Raw genomic sequence first — 26,557 nt, forward strand, 5'->3', positions numbered from 1 at the left:
ATCCCCCAATCCTGTTGAACTGCACCCAAGGTCCCCCCTGCCCCCCGCCAGGCTGGCTCCCTCCCATGCCACCCACACCATCTGTCACCACCGCACGCAAACAAACACCTTCGCTCGAGGCTTTCGGTCTAGAATGGGTCCTTTTTACACTACGTTACACTCACATTTACTCACATACTCAGAGGTACTTACAAAGCAAAGGCGGGGTGGGCCACATGAACAACAGCACACCCAGAAAAAAAAACAACAACAAGCCATGTCTAAACATGCATAAATACTTCAAACTGCTTATGCACAAAGAACTCTGCAGATTCCTCATTGGTGCCTCTGCTGTCTGTGAATATTTTTCCCTTCTCAATAATGCAAGCCTAGAGTAGCAGCCAACATACGTACTCCCACCCTGCCATTTTACTAGCCTTAGTGGTGAAACACGTCTGTTCTTTTTCATCTCTCTACCGCCGGGAAGTGGATGGATCCTCGCAGCCATTTCTGACAGGCAGAGTCACATTTAGACAGGCTTCTATCAAATGGCATACCATTTCTATTCATTTCAGGAGTGATTCATCCTCATTATTTAGTATTCATGCTTTATTTTTAATACTTACCCACAGGTGATGGTTTTTGTAGCTGTTGGAAGCGGTGCGTGTTGAAAGGGATGTTGATGTGGGAACATGTCCCACAGCCAGAGACAGAATTGAGACCCCTTATTTCCACAGGTTGCTCAGGGCCTTTTCACACTGTCTCTTTCTGACGGTGTTAATGGGAGTCATTTTGGGGCACAGACTTTGATACTCACTGCTCAATAAATCACACGCTAATGCCATTCCAAAACAGTCTCGGCTGCTGCGAGCCAGCATGAATAATACATCAAAGCGCTTAGCTGCGCCATTCTGCGCCGGTTCTAGATAAACAGGAATCTTTAACCGAAAGCTGATCAAGGCGAAATTGACAACGTCCAGAGTACCGGGGTACCGGTGTTTGTATTCAGCCTATATCTTTGACTGCAGATTGCCTCAATTACAGAGAGGGCAAAGGTCACTGCATGCTTTTAATCAGGGAACCTCAGGATGCCTGACCTGGCGAGTGTTAATGAGGAAACCACTGCAAAGTGGCCCAATCAATAGCCATTATATCCCAGGTTAATTATGGGGGTTGAACTTGGTAGCCATGCTCGAGGCAAAGGTAGAAGGAATAAGGGGCGTTGTGCCTCCTCCGTGTTTCCAGACTATTTTTCTGGTGATCTGTCTTGACTTAATTCCCCGATTTTCATAATAAGCCCGTTGTTTTCTGTGTGAAACCTTGAGCTTTTAAGAATAAAGGCCGAGGTTGAGTTATGTGGATTAACATGTGAAGAACATTAGAGTCACCTTGAGAGTGAATTGCAGTGAAATCTTCAAAAATCCCATTTTGGTCTCAGCATTTGTGAAAGGCAATAATATGTTTTTTGTTTTTTTTTTTATGACAAAACGTTGTTTCAAAAGTTTTATGCAGTTTCAAAAGAGAACGAAAAAACAGCATACTTTTCACCTCATATTGCATCCATCTTTTAGCTTGTGGAAAAGAACAGTATTCATATTGGAGAACAATAACTCTTCCACTTATGTCAGTTATGTGCTTCTCTACATAAAGAGAGGCAAAATCAAAAAAACGTCCTGAGTTTGTCATTGCCAGCGCTTGCAACATGGTCATTTTCTGTTACTGAGACAGATGTTTATTTTTCTCGTGTAAAGACAGATTTCATGCCTCATCTTGGGAACCGAAATATTCCCCATTTGTTAACTCTGTCGAACTGCCACAAAGCTGAATGCAGGCCAGACGGATCTCTTTTGATCAATGCAGCGATCGCGGTGTTTTTTAGCCGGCGCGCCAACAAGCAAATCAGACAGATTAGACTCCCGGAACCCCAATTACGGTGCAAATCGACTGCGCCACACTCCATCCGTCTGACATAGATAACTCTGCAGTCTTTCTGGGTTCATTCGGGGGACTCTCCGAGAAACTAGGCTACTCCGATCAGCCTCACTGTGCTCATGTATGTCACACTGCAAGATCTACTAGGGTTACCTTCCGGATATAATCCGGTAATTTTTTACAATGCTGACAGCCATTTCAAAATACTGGGTGCACACACATAGTCAGTGCATCAAATATGTATTTGCTTTGTGAGACAGAAACGCAATCAAATTGTCTTACCATCTTGCATGTTGTTGGCACTTCCAAGAATGCTGGAAACAGTGATGCTTATTAGTCACAATTGCACCAGGTGATACATTCCCTTTAGACACACCTATTTCTCATATTCCATTTTGGTTGTTTTTATGATGATGTTTCTTTTAAGACATTACATTTGTTTGGCAGATCCTGTTGTCAGAGGGATTTTTATAGTCATGTACTGCACACAGAGTATTGTCCAGTAAAACAGCTGAATATTGTTGCTGAAGGAATTTTGGTTAAGTACCTTGCTCAAGGTCACGGCAGCAGTGCCCAACCAGGGAAATTACCCAGCAACCTTTGGGTTACAAGCCCTACTCCTTATGACTATATGACTATGCCATTATATTAACTTCTGTTGGCATTTGCTTATAATTGCCATAGTAGCCCTCTACAGCTTTTTTGATTCCAGGACTTTAGGGCTGAGCAACTTTTATTGACAAGGGATGCAAAAGTGTAATGCATGCTGTTAAGAACTAGACTGAAAATAGCATGCAAGTGGACTAACTATTCAAAAAACAGAGCATCAGCATCTAAGGAGGAGCAAAACTGAGATCTGTTTATTTCTCTCTGCAGTCACAGATAACTCAGCTATTGGTCAGGGTCAGGTTTGGTCTGAGCCTCCTCCCCAGAAAGCAGGCTGTTCTGAGGAGTGTCTTGATCTCGTGTGCCTTTCATACTTGAATAAACATGCGATAAGGACTTTGCATTCTCTCTGAAGCGGATTTAGCCTCCATCTCTCAGAATTTGCAGATAAAATATTGGCGAATCTCTTCACTCTTCCCGAGACTCCTGAATCGATCAGAGGGACTTTGAGAAATAATTGGGTATTCTTTTTCATGTACTCCACAACACTGTCTCATTTCATCTATGAAAAGCCCAGACGTTTTTTTTTTTCCACCTTCCATCTCTTTTGCTGTAATTGTTATGATACCATAATCTTACTGACAGGAGACATGGAAGCAGCTTTTAAACAGCCGGTTCTTAATGATGGCGGTCTGCTGTGATTTTTCCAGACGGCACTTCAAAAGTAATGAGCGTCTACAAAATTTATCGTCTTCGTTTGGGAAAAATAAAAACAGTCTGTATAAGAGCTGTCTATTTCAAGCAATGACATGCTGTTTAATAATGAGTTACTTTGAGATACTTGATATTTCCCTGAATGTGAGGAAAATCTGCCACATGCTGGCAGTAACATGTGGGAGGCAAGGTGTCCGTGGCCTTGTATATTTGTCAACCGGTACATCCCTCGATCAAACGAAGCGGCAAAGCCGAACATACAGGCACTCACAGGAGGGATCACATTTTGGAGTAGAGGCCCGTAAAACCCCACAGTAGGATATCCATTCATGCAGTGCCGAAAAAAATCTCGATGAGCCGAATGTTCAAATGGGAGGGGGGGCGAGGGTTGGGCAGTACCTGTGTATCAGTGGGATAGATCATTAGTGCAAAAAACGTCCCCACAATCTGTCGAAACGCTGCCACCCTACAACCACTGGAGGTAAACGCAAAGACACACACACACACACACACACACACACATTTTTTTGTGTATTATGTTGTATATGATGTACTTTATGTTGTATATGTTGTATTTTTAATATGTTGTGAGTCTGTACGGCTGCTGTCTTGGCCAGGTCTCTCTTGTAAAAGAGATTTTTGATCTCAATGGGACTTTCTGGTAAAATAAATAAATAAATAAAAACACGCACACACTCACACTCCCCATACCTAGTACTCAGAGTATTACAGTGGGGAGTGACAGAGCTGACCCAGTAAGGATTTTCCATGCCTTCAATCAAACCTGCCCTAGAGTTTGTTGACTCTCTCCATTAGAAATCGGCTTCCTTTAACCTGCGCTCATGATTCAAACGCCCCCACCCCCACCCCATGGGAAAGCTCGGCAGCTCTAGTTAGAAGATGCAGCAAGCCATAGTACTATCAACAACACAAACCAAGAACAGAACACTGAAAATATGAGAGCCAAAAAAATATTCTACACGTTACCAGCAGGATGGTTTATTGAGTATGTGTGTGGCATAGTTTGTAAGGCCATGGACATGAGTATAATATGTTTCCTTTCCTCTACAATTTAAGTCTTGCTCCCACTTGCAAATGTCAAGAGCAAAATGTCATGATGTTATCACAGATGTTCTTACCACACATATCAAACAAAATTCAGTAATACACAGTGGTTAAACTGAAAAAAGTGAAAGACCTCGATGATTTTAATGTTTCTAGGTTAATAACCGTTAATTTGTGTTCTCAGCAAAAACCAGTGTAAAAATATGAAAGCATAGTATGTTTAAAATAACATCTGTCAAATTCACTACCAGTAGCTGCAAAATTTCCTCATGCCTTTCATCCTATCAATACCATGATTCAAATTTAAACTTGACCCATGCATTTATTCATTAGACCAGCCATATAAGCATTACTAAACCTCCAGCAAAGTATTGAATTGTAAAATTTGTTAAACAAAACAAAACAAAACAAAACAAGGGCACATACGACGTAAATGTAAAAATACATAACCTGTAATGTTTTAACAATAAATTAGCCTATTTTCAATGGCCAGATTACCTTTTTGAATAAATGTACAGTAGCTGATATCTATGACAATATCCATGTTCACTGTGTTTTGATCTGGGAAATGGGAATTGTAACCTGTGATGGCCAAGTTCTTCAATTAAGGATGTTCCAACCTATTGATGACTACATTCATTCCCATTCTAAAAATGTATGCATTTAATATTTATGTGTACAATGTTTAAATTGTTTATGGCAGACTCCATGCAGCATAACCTCAATTATGAAAAAGTACAGGGACTCAGGGAAAAGTGCCAGGACTCATTCATTACAATTTTAGAAGTGCTGGTACTGCACCCCGGACAGCTCTGTCCTAATTTGGGAACTGGTAATACATCATTGACATTTTCAGTAAATTATATTTCAAGAGCTCTACCTTTTGTGGACATACAGATGTGCAAGGATTAGAATGGACTGACCTTTGACCCTTCCACCCATGGCTAATAACACACCCATTGCTAATGACATACCCTGTTCCTCTTGAACCGGGAGCTGCGTGCCAGCAGCCCATGGCTTACAATTTGCAGTCCGCCAGTGGGATCAATTAGAGGTAGTCTGTCTGAAAATGCCTCTGTAAGGAAAATCCATGACAGAGCATGGTAAGCTATCTGGATCCACTCAGGGCCATACATTTACAGGATTAGCCTGTGTGTTACTGAGGATACAGACAACAAAAGCTTTGATCCTTAATGCGATTATCAAAAAAACGACCAAAAAAAAAAAAAACGCAAATGAAAAGAGCAGTACATGTCGACGTGGACCCATGTTGTTCTGGCTGAGGACTGGACTGTGGCCCTCTTTGCCGGCATTCTCTCGATAAATGCAAAGCCTTTATTGTTTGCCTTCAAACGGTGATGAAAAAAAAAATCCCCACTCCCTTCATCAGCTTCCCTCTCCAGTCTGTTCCAAATGCCGCTCTTTCATTCAAACAGTCCTTTTCCCGCAGACAAAAGCTTGGGGAGTTTCTTTAAAAAAGAGCCTCCCTCTTGTATCGCGAGGAGCTTCAATCTTGCTCAGTCAGCTCTTAGTGAGGGGCGCAGTCCACTCTTTGAAAAGGCAATATGTTGTCGCGGGCCTGGCCGCGCTCTTAAGAAAACGGCTGAAAGATGAGAGGGAACAGGAAAGGGAGGACAGATGCCTCCAGGAAGTCACCAAGGCAATGAATGGTCAGAGGACAGTGGGGACGGGGTGGGGACGGGCTGATAAGACCCCCCCTCCCCCCGTAAATCTTCGAAGGGGACTTGAAAAGGCTAAAACAATCATTCAGCTGGGAGCCGTGCGGAGTGGAAGACAACACTTGTGCCCCAGCCAGGGCCAATTATTCAAATGGAGTAATTAGACCAGAAGCCAGGAGGTTCTGCTCGCATTTTGTATGGTTTGGGCTGTCGGCTAGGATTAAGAAAAAGGAAGGAACAAATAGCAGAGCATAGAAAAGTGGATGAAACTGGTTCAGATGCAGACACATACAGCACTGAAGTTCTTTTTGGTGGCTCTGAACTTAGGAATTCAGCAAATTAATATAATTTGTATTGTAATGTACCTGATATTCTGAACAACTCTGTTATATGTCTCTAGTGTGAGAGTTCTTTGTTTAGTCTCAGACAGAATCAACAAATGTGTTAAATCCTTGTTGTACATGCAGTCTGAATGGCAATTATCTAAGGCATGCTCAGTGCTACACCAACAGTGTGAATAACATTTTTCAGGCCTTTTTTTCTAATAGTGTTATTATTATTATTTTTTTTTTTTGTTACCAGTTCAATTTCACGTCACATTTCCAGACCCATCTTGAGGGCAGAGACAATGCAATTAGCTTTAGAAAACAGTGGCCTATGTTGGCAGTGTGGAAGCAGAGAAGTTGCACTTTCGGGTTGACAGTTTTTGGTTACCCCAGAAATAATGACTGAATGAAGCCCAGATACCAGCTTTTTGCGTTAAAAATGAGAAGTTATTAATGATATTGTCTAAATCAGAAGATGCAGTGTTTTTTTAACTGCTTCCGCCTCTTCAGGTGTCATAGTTGTCCATTGCTATTAAAGTGCTGCACTGTTTTTTTTCTTGTTTTTTTTTTTGAAAGTTCAGAGCACATTTCAGGTCATCGGTGTGCATAGTCCAATGCCAGTGCAGTGAAATCAGAGTCCCCCACAAGGAGAAAGAAAACGGGGTCATCTTGCCAGAACGACTGTCACCGGTATCCCTGCAATTGCAGCAGTAGGTATTTCAAAAGAGGCAATTTGAAGGAAGAGCAAAACTAAACATCTGTGGAAACAAACACAAACAATACATTGTAAAATGAAATGAAATGAAAGCTGCCCTCACTCCTTGATTCAGATTGAAAAAAATTGACATAAAAGAACGCATGGCTTGGTCTGACATGGGGGGGGGGAAAAATAAATAAACGAAATAAAATTCCCTTCGCTGGGCCCTAATATCCATTTGAAGGGACATTTTTTGAAAAGAGCATAATAATTGCTGCACATATGGAGATCATTAAGTTCCTGTTTGGTCCAGAGAGCCCATTGACACAGTTGACCAAGTTCTGCCACCCACTCTGCGGTGGAAGAGATTAAGTGAGAGTCAGTTGCCTTGCTCAGTAGGGTCTCCCTCTTAATTCTCATCAGCGAATGTGTGGAGAAATGTGTCAGCGCCAGAGCAACCAGTCTATGGTACGGCACACAGAAGCTGGCAGCCTCTCATGATCATTTTTGTTGGTTCCCTTGCTGAGTTCACCACAAGACTGTATTGCACATTTTGTGGCTAATTCTAAATTATTGCACAGTTTTTTCCATGTTCAAACAAGCATAGACAGGCTAAAATGGTCTGTGTTTCTTAAATGCTTTCCATTGTGTGACCCCCCCCCCCCCCCCCCTCTTTTTTGTCATTGGTTCATTTTATGCCCTCTTGTTTACTGGTTCATTGCTTAAGCCAGCGTAGCCAATGCAAACCCAACCTCCTTTGGGGGGTGAGAGTGTATTTAAAGAAGTTGCTGGGGATACTAGACTCTAGAGGAAAAGATTCAGTGCAAATAGGTCTATCCTCTGAGCATGTTGTGATAATAGAGGCACCTAAGGAATTGCTGACTAGTTAAGTTACTCGCTTAATGTGAGTACTAAACACAGGGTGTTCCTATTAGTTGTCACTAAAAAGTCAGTAAAATAATATTTTGCCTGTAGCTTTTCACACTCTGCTCTTCATAAGGAATCTTATTATTGCACATCGAGGATTAACATGTGGTCAGGGTGCTGTTTATATTCCTGCATGAGTGGCATGATTTTGTATTGGTTTGGATGGGACGTTTTAATATGTTGGGCTCACTTACAGGAGTTCATGCTCAGTGCCGTGTTGAGCTTACCTCCTAGGCTTAAGCTCCCGCTGTTCACCGAAACCAGCGAGGGCCTGTTTGCAGATTTTGGGATCAGGGATACAAAACAGGAGACACGTTCTAGCATTATTCACCTTTCACTGTCTTGTGGTCTCTCTGGCACGGGTAGGAGAGTGGCATATGCCGTTTGTCCTGAGAGGAGGGAAGTCAAGTTAATCGCAGAATCTGGTCCTGATGCGAAACTCACAGCTGCATGGCTAATAGAGGCGAGGCCAGCAGAGACCAAAGACTGTGACAGGACATGAGTTATCGATGTTGCCCGGTGAGGGGGGTCAGACGGCAGCCTCCAGATAACGACCGTGGCCTTGGAGACATCGACTCCTTCCCTTTTAGTGCCATTGATTTGCCGCGGGCTTTGATTATCGCTGCCTCATACGGCCCCCTCAGTCAGCCCCCCTGTCCTAGTTTCCCCTCGAAGGGCTCAATCGGGGTTCTATTTTAGAATTTGGGTCCTGGAAATGTTTCAAGCCAATGGATTAAACTCTGTTGCTTTATTTAAAGATGCAACATTTAAGCTCGTGGAGCGCTTTTGTACAGTCAATCACTAAAAGCTGTTAATCCCGGGATGCGGCAGAGGGAAAGCAGAGTAGGGTGCATTTTTTTTTTCCGCCGAACAACTGCGCAATGGAGTTGACTTTCAGCCTCCTGATTGGCTGATTTGTCCAACCCCTGGTTTGTCATTGGCTAATCTCGTGTAAAATATGCAACTGCTGATGTCACGTTTTGTGTGCACAGAGCAGAGAGGATACAATGCAGAATAGCGTCCAACAAGATGGATAAAATAGCTGTTCAGTATTTGAAATTAATCCAGCAGCATTATCATTCTAAACGTATCTAATGATGAACACAATAATCTGGCTTCCTTTCTGAGTCAAGTCATTGTGTTTTCCCTACAACCGTTACAATGTCAGTTAAAATCACAGTCATTTGGAAAGAAAACATCTGCAAACTGTGCAGTGGACCAGACCTTCTGGCTCCTCTTCAATTGATGGTTCATGACCTTATGGCTAATTAAATCGACTGTTGAAGTTGGTAGTGATATGAACTCTGGACATTTTTTTTAAATAAATAGACACAGGAATTATTTGCTAAGGCATAAATATTTTAGCAATGCTGTATTTGATTAAACTGGACGGGAGCATTTTTTGCAAAGGCTGGCTTTTCCTTTTTCTCACAAGGCCTTTGGCTTGACAAAACTGGCTGTGTTTATGGAGCAGCTATGCTTTTGTATTGCTCTGTCATCAACAGTCAGTCACATTCAGACTGTGCACATTGTGGAAGTGGCTGTGTGTCAGATGGCAAGGCACATAGCTATCCATAGCAGCCATCTGAAAAACATTAAACTGAGTGGATTAAAATAGATCAATGCATTATGCATAGTTAAAGGTTTCTCAGTGAAAGAGCTGTGGCAATACAAGCCCAGCATTCCTTGGGATGTTTTTTCCGAGTGTGTTAACATGGAGCTGTGGGCGTGCAGCTCCTTAAGGACACTTGTAGTTACCATAAACAGCCTGATTTTGAAACAACATTAATACCAGTTATGCATTTCAAAATGCCTCCTCACCTCGTTAAACAGACAGGGGAGCTGCGCTAACTTGCTGGTAGCTTGCAGTTTGCTGCGAGATGTAGCCGCCGTAAGGCTGCAGTGGTGTTTGGCTTCCACACGCGATGAAGGGCCGAGCCGAGGCCATGAGAGTGTGTGTGAAAGGGAACCTGTGAATGTGTCTCACGCCAGATGTGCCAGTTGCTTGCGGGGGCCGGAGATCGACAGGAATAGGATCCTGCTTTGTGGCCAAGGAAAAATGAAACCCAGTTCTTTCTGACGGGGGAAATTAGAAAAAGACAAAATTACACAGCCACCAGCACAGCGTCTGCAGGCTTCGAGCTCAAAAGGAAATATGAAAGGACGTGTCTTCCTGCTTGAGCCAGAGAAAGTAGAAAATCTCTTTCTCTCCCTGAAGAGCATGTCAACTATGAAAATGTTTAGATTTTTCATACCTCTGCATGATAGTCGATATTTATGGTTTCTTTTTAACTTATCTTCACAGTAAATTAAAGGTTCTGGGCTTGATTGAATTAATTTGATTCCAAGTATGAAAGTTCATGTAGGAACCAGAACCTAGAAAAGATTTGTTATGGGACCCTGGTTAACTCCTGGAGCCAGGAGTCTTTGGCTGTAGGCATGTCAGCACAAGCAAAATATATTCTGAGATTCTTTCTCACATTACAAGCCTGTCAAAGAGAGAAGTAGTCTGAATTTAAAAAATCATTTTCTCGTCCTTGAAATGCACGTGGGATTCTGTCCATATCTCAGCTGTGTGTGGGTTCTTTTGATGGTTTGTGAGTGCGATGCCAAATTACCACTGTCAGTTTCTGGTGACAGGGACGTCTGAACTTATTTCAGGTGGTTCTTACGTAGGTGGTATCTGTTTTGTAATGCTGCTTTTAAGGCCACTGGCTGTTTTCTTGGCTTTAAAAATGACTGCATTTGTCCACAAAAGATGAGAGGAAAATATTCCGTAAGGCTTTCACGCCAAAACAGCTAAAAGCCCATCATCTGGTCCTTTTTTCTGCTTTTTCTGCTTGCTTAACTCTTGCGAGCATTGCTCACTTTTTCTCAGATTTGTCATACTTAGTGGTCATAGTCAGTAGATATGAATAAAATACTTTGTTGCTGTAGGTCTAAGGTCACACCAAATATGGCCATGTCAAAAAACTTGTCAAGACATTTGTAGCACTGTTGATTTTTCATTATAAATGGCCAATGAAGATTAGTATGAAAATGAAATTATGAAAGAAAAATAAGTATAGCAGGTGTTTCATATATGTGCAGAAGAGGAATCTCTCAATCGGTCAGGGAGTCGTTTAAACATTACAGTATCTGAAATTCAGGCCGATAGGGGTACTATGTAGAGTTAAGCTTAAGAAACTGGTGGGGATTACCAACACTATGAGAGCTGCATGAGATCCATTCTGGTTTTGACTGGCAAGTTGTGAAAGGCACCATACCAACTGCAACTTACCTGCAATTATTATTTTATTTAATATTTATTGTCATATTATTATTATTATTAGCTCTGGTATGAATGGTGACTAGAAAGCAACAACTGCCATTCAGCTAATAGATTCTCTGGGAGAGTTTGGGACAACTGGAACAGCAAAGACCCCTCCTGCCTCATTTGTCACATACTCTTTCCCCCACACCGCCCTGTTGTCACCTTTCTGGCACAGCCATCAGCTGTCCTCGTGGCTCTACCATCCTCGTGTCCCTGCTTTCTTGTCTGTTCCATATTCCAAGCATATCACAAAGACCCACGACAAATTACCCAACCCGGCATCCCGAGACAGATAGATCACACACTTTCTTATTAGCTGAAGTGTGCCGGTACTTTGTGTAGAAATGCATTCATAAAGTAAGCCGTGGCCGTCCTCTCAGCTCTAATCTTCCCTTGTGAAAGTTAATCATTTTCAGCTTAATTAAATATTGTTTGTCACTGTCCTTGTGGATGCCTCCCCTTTCCCATAATGCATTGCATCCACTTTGTTTTTTCCCCGCACGTACTTAGAAGCAATATTCGATCAGTCTGGAATTTGTCCTGCCATTACCTTAGATGAATGCAGAGGGCGGTGTGTAAAATTATCACTCAGGCAGCACTCAACCAATCAGCTCAGATGCCACATGAGGCCATTTAGAAACTCAGACTCAGCAGGTGGCATTAAGGAGCTGGGGGGTGTAATCCATCACAATGCATCTTTAGAATGTGTTGTGAAAGTTTGGTTTACATGTATGAATGCAATATTCCATAATTACATAATGTAAAATACAGAATATTGTGTGCTGTGTAGAAGAAAAACTTTGAGCTACATATTTTATCAGGTAAATGTTTAATGAATTAAATTTCTTACCGTGTCTTTAATTCATTTTCCATACTGAGCTATCAAAAAAAAAACAGAATATTGGAAAATAATGACATTTTCCAATAGACAACATGTCATTAATGCCATGTAAATGTAACCCTTTTACCACCGGCTCGTGTATTAAAACCCACCTTATGCTGTAAGATGAAGCCTTAACCCTTCTTCAATATCTTATGGTAAAAGAGACATTTCAAATTAGTGAATAACTGCCTAAGGTAATGTATGATTCTCACTCTCATTAATGAATGTGTGGAGACGGTGGGTAATACACTTGGACCTATAAGCACTCATATAATACAGAATCAACAATGTCATGAAACGCAGTCCAATAATATCGACACAGGATCTCAGGCTTTGAAATGTATATTAAAATGAACAGTAGAAACACATTCAAGCCTTTTTATAGGAAAAGGAAAAAATACAAACAGAAACACGAATAATGATAGTTTGTCTTTTTGTCCCAAACTGTCTAGTTTTGAGTGCACTCTTATTTTGTTTCGTTGGCGCGCTTTAGTTGGAGCTCATGAGGGAAACCTTGGATAACAATACCTCCGTGTATCGGTGAAATCAGCAGGACCAGACCGCAGAGAGCGAATGAATGAATCGCTCCCTCGTCACGGCAGCAACCGTCTCCGCCCGCAGCAACTCGCAGCGACAGCCCTCTGTACCCCTCGGCACCTGCTAGCAGCGTCGGTCCTCCGTCTCCCTTGGCAGCAGCTATCTCCGTCGACCCGGCGAAACTCCTCCCGTCCGTGCAGGGGATGTCTTCTCACAGCGGTGACCGCACCGTCAGCCCAGCTCCGTCCAGCCACCTAGCCGAACTCGCCTCGCGTTCACCAACACAAACCCGTGACTGCCGCGGGGAGCCTGCCTCACACACTCTCCACCCGTGGTACAACAACTGTTCCCCAGTTCCCTGCTATCTGCTCCGCGCCATTAACTTTTTCTTTCCCCCGCTTCCTTCCGGAAACTCTAACTCCAAGGTCATGAACTCTCGTACGAAATAAAAAAATACTTTTTCTGTTTTTTTCCTCAAAAGCATTCAGAACCCATGACATTGTATTTTTTAAAGTCACACATTTTAAACAAAAAATATTTATCCATTTTAATATCCTATTTATCTCAACACTATTTATGAATTTTAACTTCGCCGTAACAACTGGCATTCTATCTTTAAATTATTCCCAGGAGAGGAGAAAACAAAATAAATACAACTGATATTTATCAGAGTATTACATAAACATACAACATAAAAGGATATTTTATGTAAATGTCTTGATTTGACTTCCTTTTGAAGCTTGATATGCACATTTTTGTACAGAATCTGACGGAAAAATTCATAAGACGTCTCTTCTTCAGCACTCAATCAGCTCAATCTCAATCAGATCTTGTATCATCTCTACTCCAGGCTGGCAAAGAGTAACCCATAATCCATTTGGTGTCCGTTGATAACAGCTGCAGCAATCAAATATATGCGTCTTCAAACAATGGCTTGATTCATGTGATAGAGGAGGCATGGAAGAACTGGTTTTAGGCCAAAACTCGTCTTCAATCACTCTGTCATAATCAGAGCCATGTAATCCTCTGTCTGTGTTGTGATTAAAATAATGTAACATGAAGGTATAAGGAACATGACTAAATGTGCAATTGCATAAAAAGGAATGATTGGCAAGTGTGTTAATGAACAGCAATCAAGAACAAGCCAAAGATGCTTATCAATTTAAAGAATCTCCATTGCAGAAAAAAATCTATTTTCATTTCCGTCAGCATTTTGCATTTGAATTTTAATGTTCTACTTCAGTTATCAGTTCTTTTTCTTCATGTTTTTTGAGAACTGTGCATTAAATTCTTCTGTGTTATTGAGATATCACAGATAGTACTGTTTCAGCACAGTACTGCTGTGGAGTACAGTATAGTCAGGTGCCATCTTGATGACAAAACAGACCTTGTAAGTAAATTATCTTGTAGTTCAACAATCACACGTTGGATCAATGCTGCACTACAATAACATGTACACTGATTTGTGGTAGTATTCCTCAACAGTCATGCAGGAAAAAATAGGAAAAAAAATGTGATACTAATGTTTGTCTTTCAGAGAGCAAAGTGACACTTTGTGGTGCAAAAAATCTTATCCCAATATGTCACCCATTTCATAGCCATTAAGCACATCAGATTTTTTATTCAGATGTTCTGACATACTTCAGGTGTTCTTGTGACAAGATAATTCTGAATTACAGAGCACACTTGACAGCTCTTTTGTGGTTCAGCCAAAAAATAAGAGAAGTTTTTAAAATGGGATGTATTTGAGTATGAGTATGCTTGTAGTGGTCCTCAATTTATACCATGCTTTTGAAATGTAGAACTTTAACCAATGATTTTTAAAAGCTATTTATTCAAAAAGTCAGCATAATTGTTGTAGCCCTGAATTTTAGCAGAAAGGTTTTCCAACTGAGTCAGAGACTCCAAAGCTGGCAAGCCTCGGTCTAGAAAGTTCTGACCGGTTCAAAAGAGCTACAATGGCCACCACCCCCCACTTCCAATTCCAGTACGCCCCGCCGACCGCAATCCTCTCTGATGGATGGAGCAATGGCCTGACTTAATTAGCCATGAAAGGCACACTTCCCTGCAGGAGGGATGAAACGATGAAAGATTGCACACGCCCAACAGTTGACAGATGCTGTAAAGCGTTGTTGTTGTCACCGGCACCCCAGAACAAACGACAGGATGCAGACGGTTCAGGGACCCCCGTGGCCTTTGGAGGGCGGTCGCCGACTTCTTCAGGGTCGGAGCAATCCCAGCATGCCTTGGCACTTGGGACTCCCTGTGCGGAACCGTTCGCCCAGTCCTCTGCAAGGCTTGTATTGTGTATCCAAATGGCCAATGTTTCCCTCTGCCAGTTACACTGACCCTATTACACATCCCATCTGACTCCTATCGATCTTTGATCCAAAAAAAAAATGTGCCAGGTGAAACCTGCCATCAACTGCCCTAAACATAATCCAACATTGTCTACCAAGCAGCACTAGCCTTTCAAGATAGACCAGAACTGTATCAAACTGTACCTTTGAAACATTTCCACAGAACTTTGTAACATAAATGCTCATACCTCAGTTTCTTTTCATGCACATTACACTTGCTTCCCATTTGCTTCTCTAGAGTGAAACATCTGCTTAGTCATCTTTGTGGGTTAAGGTATGCAATTAGTGACCACATTTTAAATCCTTCCAAGTATACAATTACACAATAAAGGCTCGTGCCAACTACAAGGGCCTGTGGGATTAAATAAATAGGAAAGGCTAAACTATTCCTTTTAAAAGCAGTGTTTCTCATTGTCTCCTTAATAAACTGTGGATTGAATATGGGTAATTCTGTGTTCAGGGGTATCTTTGAGCAACATACACCATTGTTGTTTAGGTTTTTTTTGTCCTGGGTGTTGTGAATTTAAAATTTTTAACAGTGGCAAGCTAGTCCATTTTATATGATTGACAGCATTTATGGCAGTAGAGAGCTCACTCTGTGAGCCAGAATGGCCATGTTTTTTTTGTTGGAAGGTTGAGGTCTTGAAAGGAGCTTTGTGGTGCACAGTTGTCCATGTACACCACTACTGCCCTGGCCATCATCATGTAGATTGTCTGAAAGAGAAACAATCATTAATTATAGTTTTAGCATTTTTTCCAGAGCACAGCCATTCATTGCTGTCTAGGCTTAATGAGTATGGAAAGATGGCCAAGATTTGTATACTGAGACTGAGATCTGTAATTGGCACAGTAGCCTGTGATCCTCTCTGACCACTGAGGGGAGCGCTCATCATGAGAATGGCTATGCCCCTGTATTGAAGCAGGATCAAGAGAGTGGTGATTGTTTACCAGACCCTCTAGCCATTGATCTCCATGTTTGATAGAAAGTTTCTGCTGAGCCCAGCCACTGAAACCGTTTTGTTACTTTGCATTAACTTTTTTGGGGCTTTTATCCATTGGTCCCTGCCTCCTTTTTCTATCAATTTCTATTGACCAACAGCATCAGTCCTGATTTGATTGATACCTACAGTATATGACACAATACTCTCCCATACCTACCCAGTGTACACACTGGCTTTGCCAAGCAGTAGCTTACAAGATCAAGCCTTTAACAACTTCTCCTCTGTTTAATACAAACTCCCATCTGCCAGCAGAGATAAGAGCAGAGTTCTTCCCTCACCTTGGTGGGTGATTCAGCCATGTCTGCCAGTCTGATAAACAACCTGAGGCAATTTATTTCTTTTGTCGAGCTCCCCCGGGCAGGAGTATCAACCTCCATCAGTTCCTGGGGCTAGCAGCTCGCACAGCCGATGTTGACGATGTCAACAACCGCCCCGCCGTTTGACATTACAAGCATCAGGGGGCAGTGACATCATCAACCTGCCCATTTGTTTAGCACTGCCCACAGCACCACTAATGACATCATCGACCTGCAGGTCTTTAATGTTGTCCACAGAATAGCTAATGAAATCACCTGCTGCTTTTTAGCATTATCATCAGCTGGGCTAGTAGGGTCATCAACCCACCACTCTTTAACATTAACCACAACGGACGCTGCTGACACCAGTGAGGCCCTTTCATGAACACAACCCTCCCCTCCTTTCTGCATATTATCTCCCAGCTCTAATTTGTCTTTTAAAAGTGAGACACTTAAACTAAGCTCCAAGTATGGCAAGTAAAATTAAGCTCTATCAAAAAAGAGCACTTCATTATTAATTCAATCATTATGAGAACTTGACCTGTAGATAAAGATAAAATCTCTTAGACATACAGGTTACACTGGTGATTTGTCTAGGGTGTAGAGGATGACTCAGATCTCTGAAGACATTAATCAAATTCTGACCTCTTGTAACACATAAAACAAACAGAAGCTGGAAAATGTACAAAAAAATAGTTATTTAAATCAACAAAGAAAGGCTCTACCCTTGGGCAAACACAGCATACAGTCAAACCACTACTCTCCCTCTGCTGCCTCACACCTGTTTTTAATGTGCCTCTGATTAGGCAGGTGTGGACCATTAACCAATGGCTGGCTTCACATGCTCATCAGACAATTATAATTTCAAACAGGCAAACAATTAACAACAGGTTTGGATGAAATGTGATCTGCGACTGGTAGATTTGAATTTGATTGAAGACAAAGGACCCTTTAATTGTTAAACTGGTAAACATTTAACACAACAACTAACAAATAAAAGAATTAAGTTTCTGGGGCTCTCATTCACACCCATGATGTCCCTGACTTTTTAGTATTGTTTGCTTTGCACACAGATGTATCTTTTATTATTAAGCAGTTTTTTTTCTCCCTAAGTGAACCCATGGTTTGCATCCAAGCTGAATATTTTTTCAGACTTCCTATATAGGTTAGATAATATCATTCATAATTTGCTTTAATTATACATTAATTCGCAGGCAGCTCAAATAATAGCTATATTGCACTGCTAAATGCAATTTTTGATGTATTTTTTCAAGCTGTTTAAATGAAAACTCCCCAGGTCTGAATTTTGTTTGAAACTGTCCCAGGAGTAATTATTGTCCAAATATTAAAGGTGTTGTGATTTTTGGTTATTTTTTTGACCTTTTGGGAAATAGTTTTCTTGATGACATTACCCAAAAGTAAAGAAAAAAAAATAAAAAGTCACCCAACCCAGTTGATACAGGGAGTTGGTGACTTACTTGTTCTTGCCATCTAGTAATGTTCTTATACTCAGTAGGCAGCCATAAAGTAGTCAGGCCTAGAATTTAGGAAACTCTGAGGATGATTACCACAGAGTGCAGAGTGCTTCCTCAGAGGCCATTAACCAAAGATACGTACACAAGTCTGGCTGTTTAAAAGCTCTGTTTTCTGAGGTAATTACAGTGGACTAGACTGCCTAATGCCCAGCTGCTAGCACAGAAGTAGAAGTCTCACTATTTTCATTCGTTTGTCTCCATTTAAGCCTCTCAGACTGTCACTTTTCTTTGGAACAGAGTAACAACCACCACCACCGCTGTCATCAATACATCCCTCAACAAAATTGAGCAGTGTTCATTTATGTATTTATTCTTTTTTTTTTCTGTGCTGTTTGCTAGAAGTGATTATGGACCATGCTTTGGCCATTGTTGCCTGCTGACATTCATAGGGCTTTCTGTTACCTGAGCGAAGCCAATATCTCAAAACAGCTCTATCAGACGTCGTTAAGGTGTCCATCCATCAGGGTTGCCATAAAACCAAGGTCCCAGGGTAAAAGAAGCGATGGCAAGTAGAGATGTGAAAGGAGCTCACAGCCCGTGGTCATCATGACAGAGACCCCCTTGCACCACTGCCAGATGCACTTATTGCATTGGCGGGCGGGCTGAACAGAATTATTAAGGGTTGGTGGAAACAATGGGACTCACTGATGATTTGAAGACAGGTTAACAAGGGGCCAGTCCATCCCTGAGCGTCCTGATTGTGGATGATCAGTATGAGAAGAGATTAACATTGTGCACTGTGTGGTCAGTGTCACTGTCAGATTTTCCACTGCATGGATCTTTATGGAGCACTTTATCCGGTATATGGAACTATTTGGACTAGATTGTGTCAGATTGAGTTAAAACCAATGTGCTTACTTATAGTATTATTTTTGCTCGTTCAGCATGAGCAATCACATTACTGGTAATCCTGGATATCCCTTGGTTCAGCTTAGTTTAAAATACTGACTATATGTCATAATTCCAGCCAGAGCTAGGGGTGAGTGGTTTCAGTGCAAACATGTTTATGCATTATGTGGGCATAAACTGAGGAATCTGAAGTAACTAGAATCTGAAAGTCAGAATGCTTTTTCAGTTGCATTTCCTCAATAGCCAAGGAGCCAAGTAAAAAGCCTAACATTTTGCTAGAAGCAGGCATCTCTTACAGTTTTGTTGTGTGCAGTTGTATAATCTACTGATAAAATGTATCAGAGACATATTTTGTGAAATGCTATTTAAAATACAACACGCTTTTACAGGGGGTGACTCCTTAGTGGCTTACTATTTCAATATCAAGTCGGTCAAATTGATATAATTCTCTTAATGGAGGAATTTGCTCAAAAGGTGGCGGCAATCATCATGGCTGCCATTAACAGTCTGTCTTTTCCCTCTGTGTTTTCCCAGACCTCTCAGAGAAGAAGAGTGACCTGCGAGTGTGTGATGACTCCACATGCCGATACGGAGGCACCTGCATGGAGGATGGGGCCGACCTGAAGTGTGTGTGCAACAACTTTCAGGTAGGAGAAAAGAAGACTGTGTGTGTGTGCGTCAGTAGGCAAAAAGGGAGGGGATTAAGTGTGACAGATTGTCATTGGTACTGATTAAATAAAACAAACAGAACCCCAGACTGGACTACCATGTCATTACATTTTGCTACCTTTCCTCTCTCTCCCATACCCTGAAGCCAGGGGTCCCTGCGAATATCACAGTGGCATTCTTGTCATCTCTGAGCGTTTGATAGTTTGTCATGTAGTTTTGACAAACAGGGGTGGTCAGTCATAGTCAGCAGTTGCCTGCTGTCCGAGTTAGGTGAACTGTCAGGATTTGCTGTGATTATCTGGGTGCCTCCTTCCAATGCATCACATGAAAAAACAAAAAGAGGTCTGTAATTGTTTTGCTCATGCTGTTAGTATTTAAACTTAGACTGGATCAGAGAAACCAAAGTGACCAAAAACTGAAGATATGTGCTTGTATTAGTCAATCCTCTGAGAATTACTCCAAAGTGTCAATATGAAGTGTCACAAGTGAACAATAGTGATGACATTTTTCACAGTTTGTCCCATATGTTGAGTGAACGGCTAATAAATGCAGTAGTGTTGAAAGCACTAGCGCTGCAATTTGTGAATACAATCAAACATCTCATAAATGTGAATAAATGCCAGCAAATTAACATGGATGGTTTCCATTCTTAGTCAACGTGGAATCAACAAAACTATATTGTTTTATTTTTCCAATACGGTTAATATTGCCTTAGCTCCTGATTTCTCCCAGGGTAATAGGCCTGAAATCCCACATACGCCAACATGAGTCCACAGCTTGCAGATATTGTACAGAATTGTGCAATATATAATGGCTTTTTCAGAGCTGTTGCTGAATTTTTATGGGTAACTTGTATCTTTTTCAAATTCCCAATTAGCATCCACACAACAGTATCAATGATCTTATGAACCCTGTACATAACTGATATGTGAAATGTTGTTTAAGTCATTTATGGGTTTCATATGCTGCCGTACATTGCTACAAATGCTGAATTACAACATAAATGTTTGTCATGTAGTTAGCTGTTGTACTTGATCTGTGCACCAGCAAGCAGTCATGGGAAAGGAGTCATCCAACATGTTTTTAAGAGGTGTCATTATGTAAGTGATACCCTAACGGGACAAAATCATTTTCAAACAAAAACTTTTCCCTGTCACCAAGAAACAAAGTTACTTTTATTAAAGTGGAAAGTGGTGATGTTTTTCTCACAGGAGGAGTGACAATGTCTCTAATAAGGTTGGTGACGAATAAAATAACCTCCTTATCTTGCAGATATCTTTTAAAAGCTCCAAGCTGTCAAATGTACACAAAATGTATTTACCACCCTGAAAACTGCTTGCACCCTACCTCAATGTAGCTAGCTGTCGGCAACTCCTAATACATTAGGACAGATCTTGTCAAGGACTCCTAAACCTCTGTCCAAAAAAAAAAAAAACTCAATAAATTACTTTTACTCTTGGCAGTAAGAGTAGTACCAAATTCACATCATTCTTAGAATTTTCTAACATTAGGGCTCAATTACTGACTCTGAGACAGTTCATGTACATGGGTACAGTTAGAAGGCGTAGTTAGAATTTTGCTAGATAATATACCTGAGGTCATTAATTTGCTGCAATTTCCTATAATAATGAACCTAGCATTGTCTTTAGAGTACTGTATTGTTATCTTTATTGTTTGTGCTGTTGCCATATTTGGCAGGGTTTGGACCTGAATCAGTCTTATATAGACGCCTTCGATATTGTGTTCAGAAATGTGTTCAGAAAATGATAAAAATCCTCATTTAAGGTTTTGTGCAGGAGAGACATCCTTACAATACAAGTCTATGTCAGAGTGTTCCCTGCCTTTATTTACCTCACTAATAAGGTTGTAGTACACAGTGACAGAACAAAGTATCCTACCAAAATGTTTTGATATAGTGTTACATAACCAAATGAAATGAACCAAATGGCCTGTCCTTTTTCTGCATCCTATGACCTATGTTAGTTTTTTGTCATAGTGTGTCTGGAATGAAGGTCATTGTGTGAGGTCAGCTTGCATTGATACAGCTTTGGGTGAATAGACATGTTTCTTTCTTTGTGGATCACAGATGACAGTGCTGATTGTGATTCAGCTTAAATATTTGAGTTTAATACATGAAAGCTCCTCAGCTATGGTGGTAGTCATGGGGGAGTGGGTGTGGGGGTTGGTTTTTTGTTGATGTACTTGGAGAAACACATTGTGAGAAAAGCTGACAGATTTTTCTTCTAATGGAACTTTAATTGCTGAAGAAAGAAGACAGGTGTGTGCAATGATTGTGGCATGCCTCAGAGAGTTCAGGATCTTCGGTTCTAATGAGACGTGTGCTTGCGTGCAAGGGGGTCTTTAAGGTGGACATTCCTGAAGATGAATATGCTGAGGCACGTGGTGATGACAGGGACAAAAAAGAAGTTTGTCACTGCCTGTTCATGCTTGAGAGCTTGTCGGAGCTTTTGATCTGGAACTCTCCCATTTCTGCCTCCTAACAGTATGTTATGAATCCACATGTACAAACTGGTTGGTTTCAAGCAATTTATTTCTGATGAGTCCTTTGATGTGTCGAACTGCCTTTGTTACATTGGCCACACTTACTGAACTGAAACAGTGTCTTTTACTACATGTATTTCACCTGTATTTCAGCAGATGGTTGCTCAGGCAAACATCTCAAAGCCATTAACTGAAATGACTCAGCCAGCCTGCAGCTGAATGAAGTCTTGATTGCACAGAGAACATAAAAGCATATTAGTTTTAGCGGCGTATTCGGCCTTGAAAACGGCTGTGCCAAAACCTGCCAGAGCTCATTTGTGATGCAATAGAGCTGCCTCAACCCTTTGTTTGTTAAGGGTTTAGAGGGAGTTGGAAAACCTACCTGATCGGGCGCTGCCCTCGAGGATCAGAAGGGTAGCCTTCAACTCGACTCCTCTCTCCATCAGTAGTCCGCCTCTGCTTTCAGATCATCTTCTTGGGGCAACAGGTTATTGACTGATGTTGCCATTGTGCTGGAAGTCAAAGAAATGAGATCCCACCGCTGACACCAACCGAATATCAATTTCAAATAGTCTGGGCAGGAACAGGCCGATTACGCATTTGGACTGCTGATGTTTCCGTTGCTCTGAGTCTGCACGAGTCTCCTCTCCAGTAGCTGCTGCAAGACTTTCTGCCTCTCTGCATGAACATAAAACATTCAGTCCTTATTATGTAAGGATGATGCGGCTTATTGGTTCACTTATGGCTGGATGCAGGCATGTGCTGTAGCGCATCACTCATGGATGATGATGTTGTTAGGCAACATTACCCACAATGTGCTTGGAAAGAGAAGATGCTATTGCAGGCAAGTCACATACTCATGGATCTCAGTTCTAACTGGAATGATTAAATTAGATGTAGAACTGTTCTCATGGCTTTTCCCCCACAAACCACACAAGATGAATTGTACTGAAGTTGGTTTTCTGTTATGTAAGTGTTATCAGTGTGTAAATAATGAGAATTTCTAAAAGAACTGGATTCATTGAATCAAATGTATTTATTAGCATCAATATGACATTCATGTTGGTGGAAATATTTCACTATAGATGTCGAATGTGCGCTAAGGCACACTAAGGGTTTATGTCTTACGGCTTAAGACATAAGACAGGAGGCTTCTATGTGAGTGTGATCTCTGAGGAAGCCCGAGAGAATGTACTGCATTAAGAGTACACTTCCTATTTCATTTGCTACTTACAGTCAGTTGGCTACAGTCATCCACCCCAGCTGCTGTGCAAAGACATTGCGAGGTTAATTTCCAATCAGTATATAATTATGTGAATGGATAGCATATCATTATGCTAAATGCCATTCTGTGTATGTACACTGATCACAAGGAGTGGCCGGTACATGGAAAGAATAAGGTAGGCTCAATTGTTCCGTGATACTGAAGTGGAATTGTATTTCTGTCAAGCACGTTTCTGATGTAATTAGTCAATAGATTGAGATTGCGACAGAGGCCTTCAAGAGATAATTCAAATATGCCCTCATGTCATCTTGTTATCGTAGGAAACGGAGGACAAAAGGAAATGAATTGTTCTGGCAACAGCTGCATTAATGGAACAGTTCTTTCCTTTTCCCAGAGAGGTGAACAACACTCTGAAAATAACAGATTACACAGGAGAAATGAAATCTCTACACACCGTGTTTATTAATGGGACCATGCAATGAACTGCCTCTCACGCTGAGCCGGCAATGAGGTGTCTGGGCATACAGGTGGAGTTTCAATAAAAGTGTGCATTTCCATAGGAACGTCTCTCGAAGTCAACATCCATCTTGTTCAAAAACGAGTGCATAATAGTTTCATAAATCACAAAGCATAGGCTTTGTCAGAAATTCTATATTTATCTCATTGTCTGTCTGCGTATTTGAAGCAATTGATGTTTCACCACACAAATAAAATAACTCATACTCCTCACTCTACTTTATCACTGTTTGAATGTATTCTTCGTTGTGACACAGTTGTTATTTTCCAGGGAATGTACCGGAAAACAAAGCTAAGTCCCTTGAAAGGCATCTCTAGACTGTTAAGTACTGTAGCACCTTCATGCCAGTATTAGGTCTGCAGAGTTCGCACCCTCAGTCGGGTTTTTTATGCCCTTCATTTTGTCGACCTGTATCTGCGGAACACCATGAAATTTGATTGGTCAAGCCATTTTCCGTCGGGCTTTAGCTACTGTGCAGCAAATGGCCCTCCAGCCAATCTCCACACAACGGAGGGAGAGTTGGGAAGAAGGCAGCACATTATTGTGCAGGAAGTGGGCAGGGACCAAGATGTTGTCAGGACCATGTCTGGCCAGTTTGATTGCATAGACTCCCATTCCACCAATTGGTAGAAATGAAAAGGGAAGACAGTGCTGCAAACTTCAGAAATGAGTGTGTATTTCCCAGACTTACAGTATCATTTGAAGTGGTGCCATTTAGAATTAATTCACTGCTGTTGGTGAAATGCAGGGTAGATGCCTGTAGTGTCAATGGGCAATGGCAGACTTTTTCAGCTCTTGCGCAGAACCAAATATGTTAAATGAAGGATACAGTAAAGGTTATGTGATATTTTAAATGATAATTGCTTTATGTTAAAGGTCAGTTTTGTTATATTAAGTTTTCTCATTGTCAGTAGCTAATACAATTCCCAGGCCTTGTTCACAACATGTTGATGCAAATCGTGATAAATACTAATTGCTGAGAGCCAATTTCCAAGCAGTTTGTGTGATTTTTATAGTCATTCAGATATGTGCTACATGTTCCTGTAAGGCTTGCAGTAATGGACCTCATGTGCCAAGACACTTCTGCCTCTATAGTGACCTAAAAATAAGGAATGAACACAGGCCTGCAATCACTGCTGATTCGACTTCCTGTCCAAACATGGACTTCAATCAAGTCAAGTGGAATAAGAAACTGCCATGTTCTGTCCCTCGCATCACCTTCTCCCCCTCACTGAATCCCATTTCATCAGCTTTTCTTTTTTTTCTTATTTCATTTTAGTGCCACAAAAACTACAACTACAAACGGACTAAAGTCTACCCTGTGTGCGGGTCCAATGGTGAAACCTACCAGAACGAGTGCTACCTCAGGCAGGCGGCCTGCAAACAGCAGAGGCACATATCGGTGGCGTCAGAAGGGCCCTGCAACCCAGGTGAGTACTGCTGTGATCCTGGTTCGAAGATCCTCCATCAGGAAAGCGCTGGAAAAACTTGACAACCCACTCATTCATTTTTTTGACACGAAGGCAATTTCTGTACACTTTGTATATCTAGGCTGTATTGCATTGTATTTCTCGAGAAACTGATAATCCAAGCATAACCAGAAGCTGATAACCCACACCTAACAAGTTTCCAATAGCAACAGACAGCCTCGTTTTCCATAATTTAGTATTGCGCACACATATTTAAGGTTGATTTATGCGAGCAGCTTGTCTTTTTTAGGACCATGTTGTTGTGTTCATGCTGTAATTACTGTGTGAAAGCTTTGCTTTACTTTCAACATTTTGCACATCTGAAATATTCATAAATATGGAGCAGAAAAGCAAGGACACAAATGACATTGTCTTCTGTTATGATCCATTGTCTGTGTTACTGTGCATCACACAATGGGTATTGCATCACAGAAATGAGGTCATGACATGTGATGCACACTTTCAGTACTTCAGTACTGATTGAGACCCTGACCCTCAACCTCCAATAAGAATCCAACAATGGCGTACCACACAAAACACTTGCAAACAGGAATTTGAATGAGGATATCTGTCTCTCAGCGTGGTCGATTGTGATGTTTTGACACTAAACTGCAAAAGTTGAAGGCTGTTAGACGCAGAAAGTGCAACGATGGAAACTCAGTGAACGCAAATGATGGGAAAAGCTGTGTTGATTTGTCTTGTGGTGTGACACATGCGTCTCAGCCAAGCTGTGTCTGTGCAATTCCCTGTCAGTACAAAATTCATAGTTTTCATATACCTCCTTGGCCAGTGTAATTTCATCCCTGAAGGACAAATGCCCTGTGATTTAAAAATTTCCCACCATGCCCTGACCAGCCATTGAGCAAAACACGGTAAGAAATAACCAAAATATCCGAATGGTGTTACCTTTATGTCAGCCTGTAAAATTGCCCACTGGGGCAGTTGTGCTGAAAATTTTTAGTGGGTCTTCACTGACCTCACCTCCTTGGCAAGAAGAAACTAGCGGAGTGCCTTTGTGTGTTTTACTGTCCCCCGTGCACTGCAAAGCCATGCCTGTTGCATGAACCTTCGACCTGTCAGTCGCAGGCTTAAATCCAGGCTGACACTCCAAGGTTTAACTCCAGGTAGCTGCTCCCATAAGAAAGCTCCTTTAGCTCTATGGCTCTGTATAAGACGGGCTATATGAACTCAGCACAGCAGCAGCAGATCGGGGATTAGAATGAATACTTGATGGCTTGTCAATATGGGGTTCGCCCTGCGCTGCAGTCAAGAGGCACGATGGACTGATCCGAGCTTGTCTTATTCAGACTGTTGTAGATTCTGTCGAGAGAACCTAAAACATTGACCTGCAAAATATATCCGATCATCAGCATTCATCCCACAATGTACAAAACTAATGTGAAAACAAGCACTTTAAGTGGTCACCGTGTAAATAAATAGATGGCGTGCCAGCAGCCAAGAGAAAACCAATCGATG

At 41.5% G+C, this 26,557-nt stretch overlaps 1 protein-coding gene across 1 annotated transcript in view; it reads left to right on the forward strand.

The window, feature by feature from the left end:
- Positions 1–26,557, forward strand: part of tmeff1a (transmembrane protein with EGF-like and two follistatin-like domains 1a) — a 71,321-nt gene that overhangs the window by 21,116 nt on the left and 23,648 nt on the right. The window contains exons 2-3 of the mRNA XM_036519259.1: positions 19,234–19,346; positions 24,892–25,042. Of these exons, the coding sequence (XP_036375152.1) occupies positions 19,234–19,346; positions 24,892–25,042 (264 nt within the window). The remainder of the gene's footprint in view (positions 1–19,233; positions 19,347–24,891; positions 25,043–26,557) is intronic.

Source organism: Megalops cyprinoides, chromosome 24, assembly GCF_013368585.1.
Source record: "Megalops cyprinoides isolate fMegCyp1 chromosome 24, fMegCyp1.pri, whole genome shotgun sequence".
NCBI classification, from domain to species: Eukaryota; Metazoa; Chordata; class Actinopteri; order Elopiformes; family Megalopidae; genus Megalops; species Megalops cyprinoides.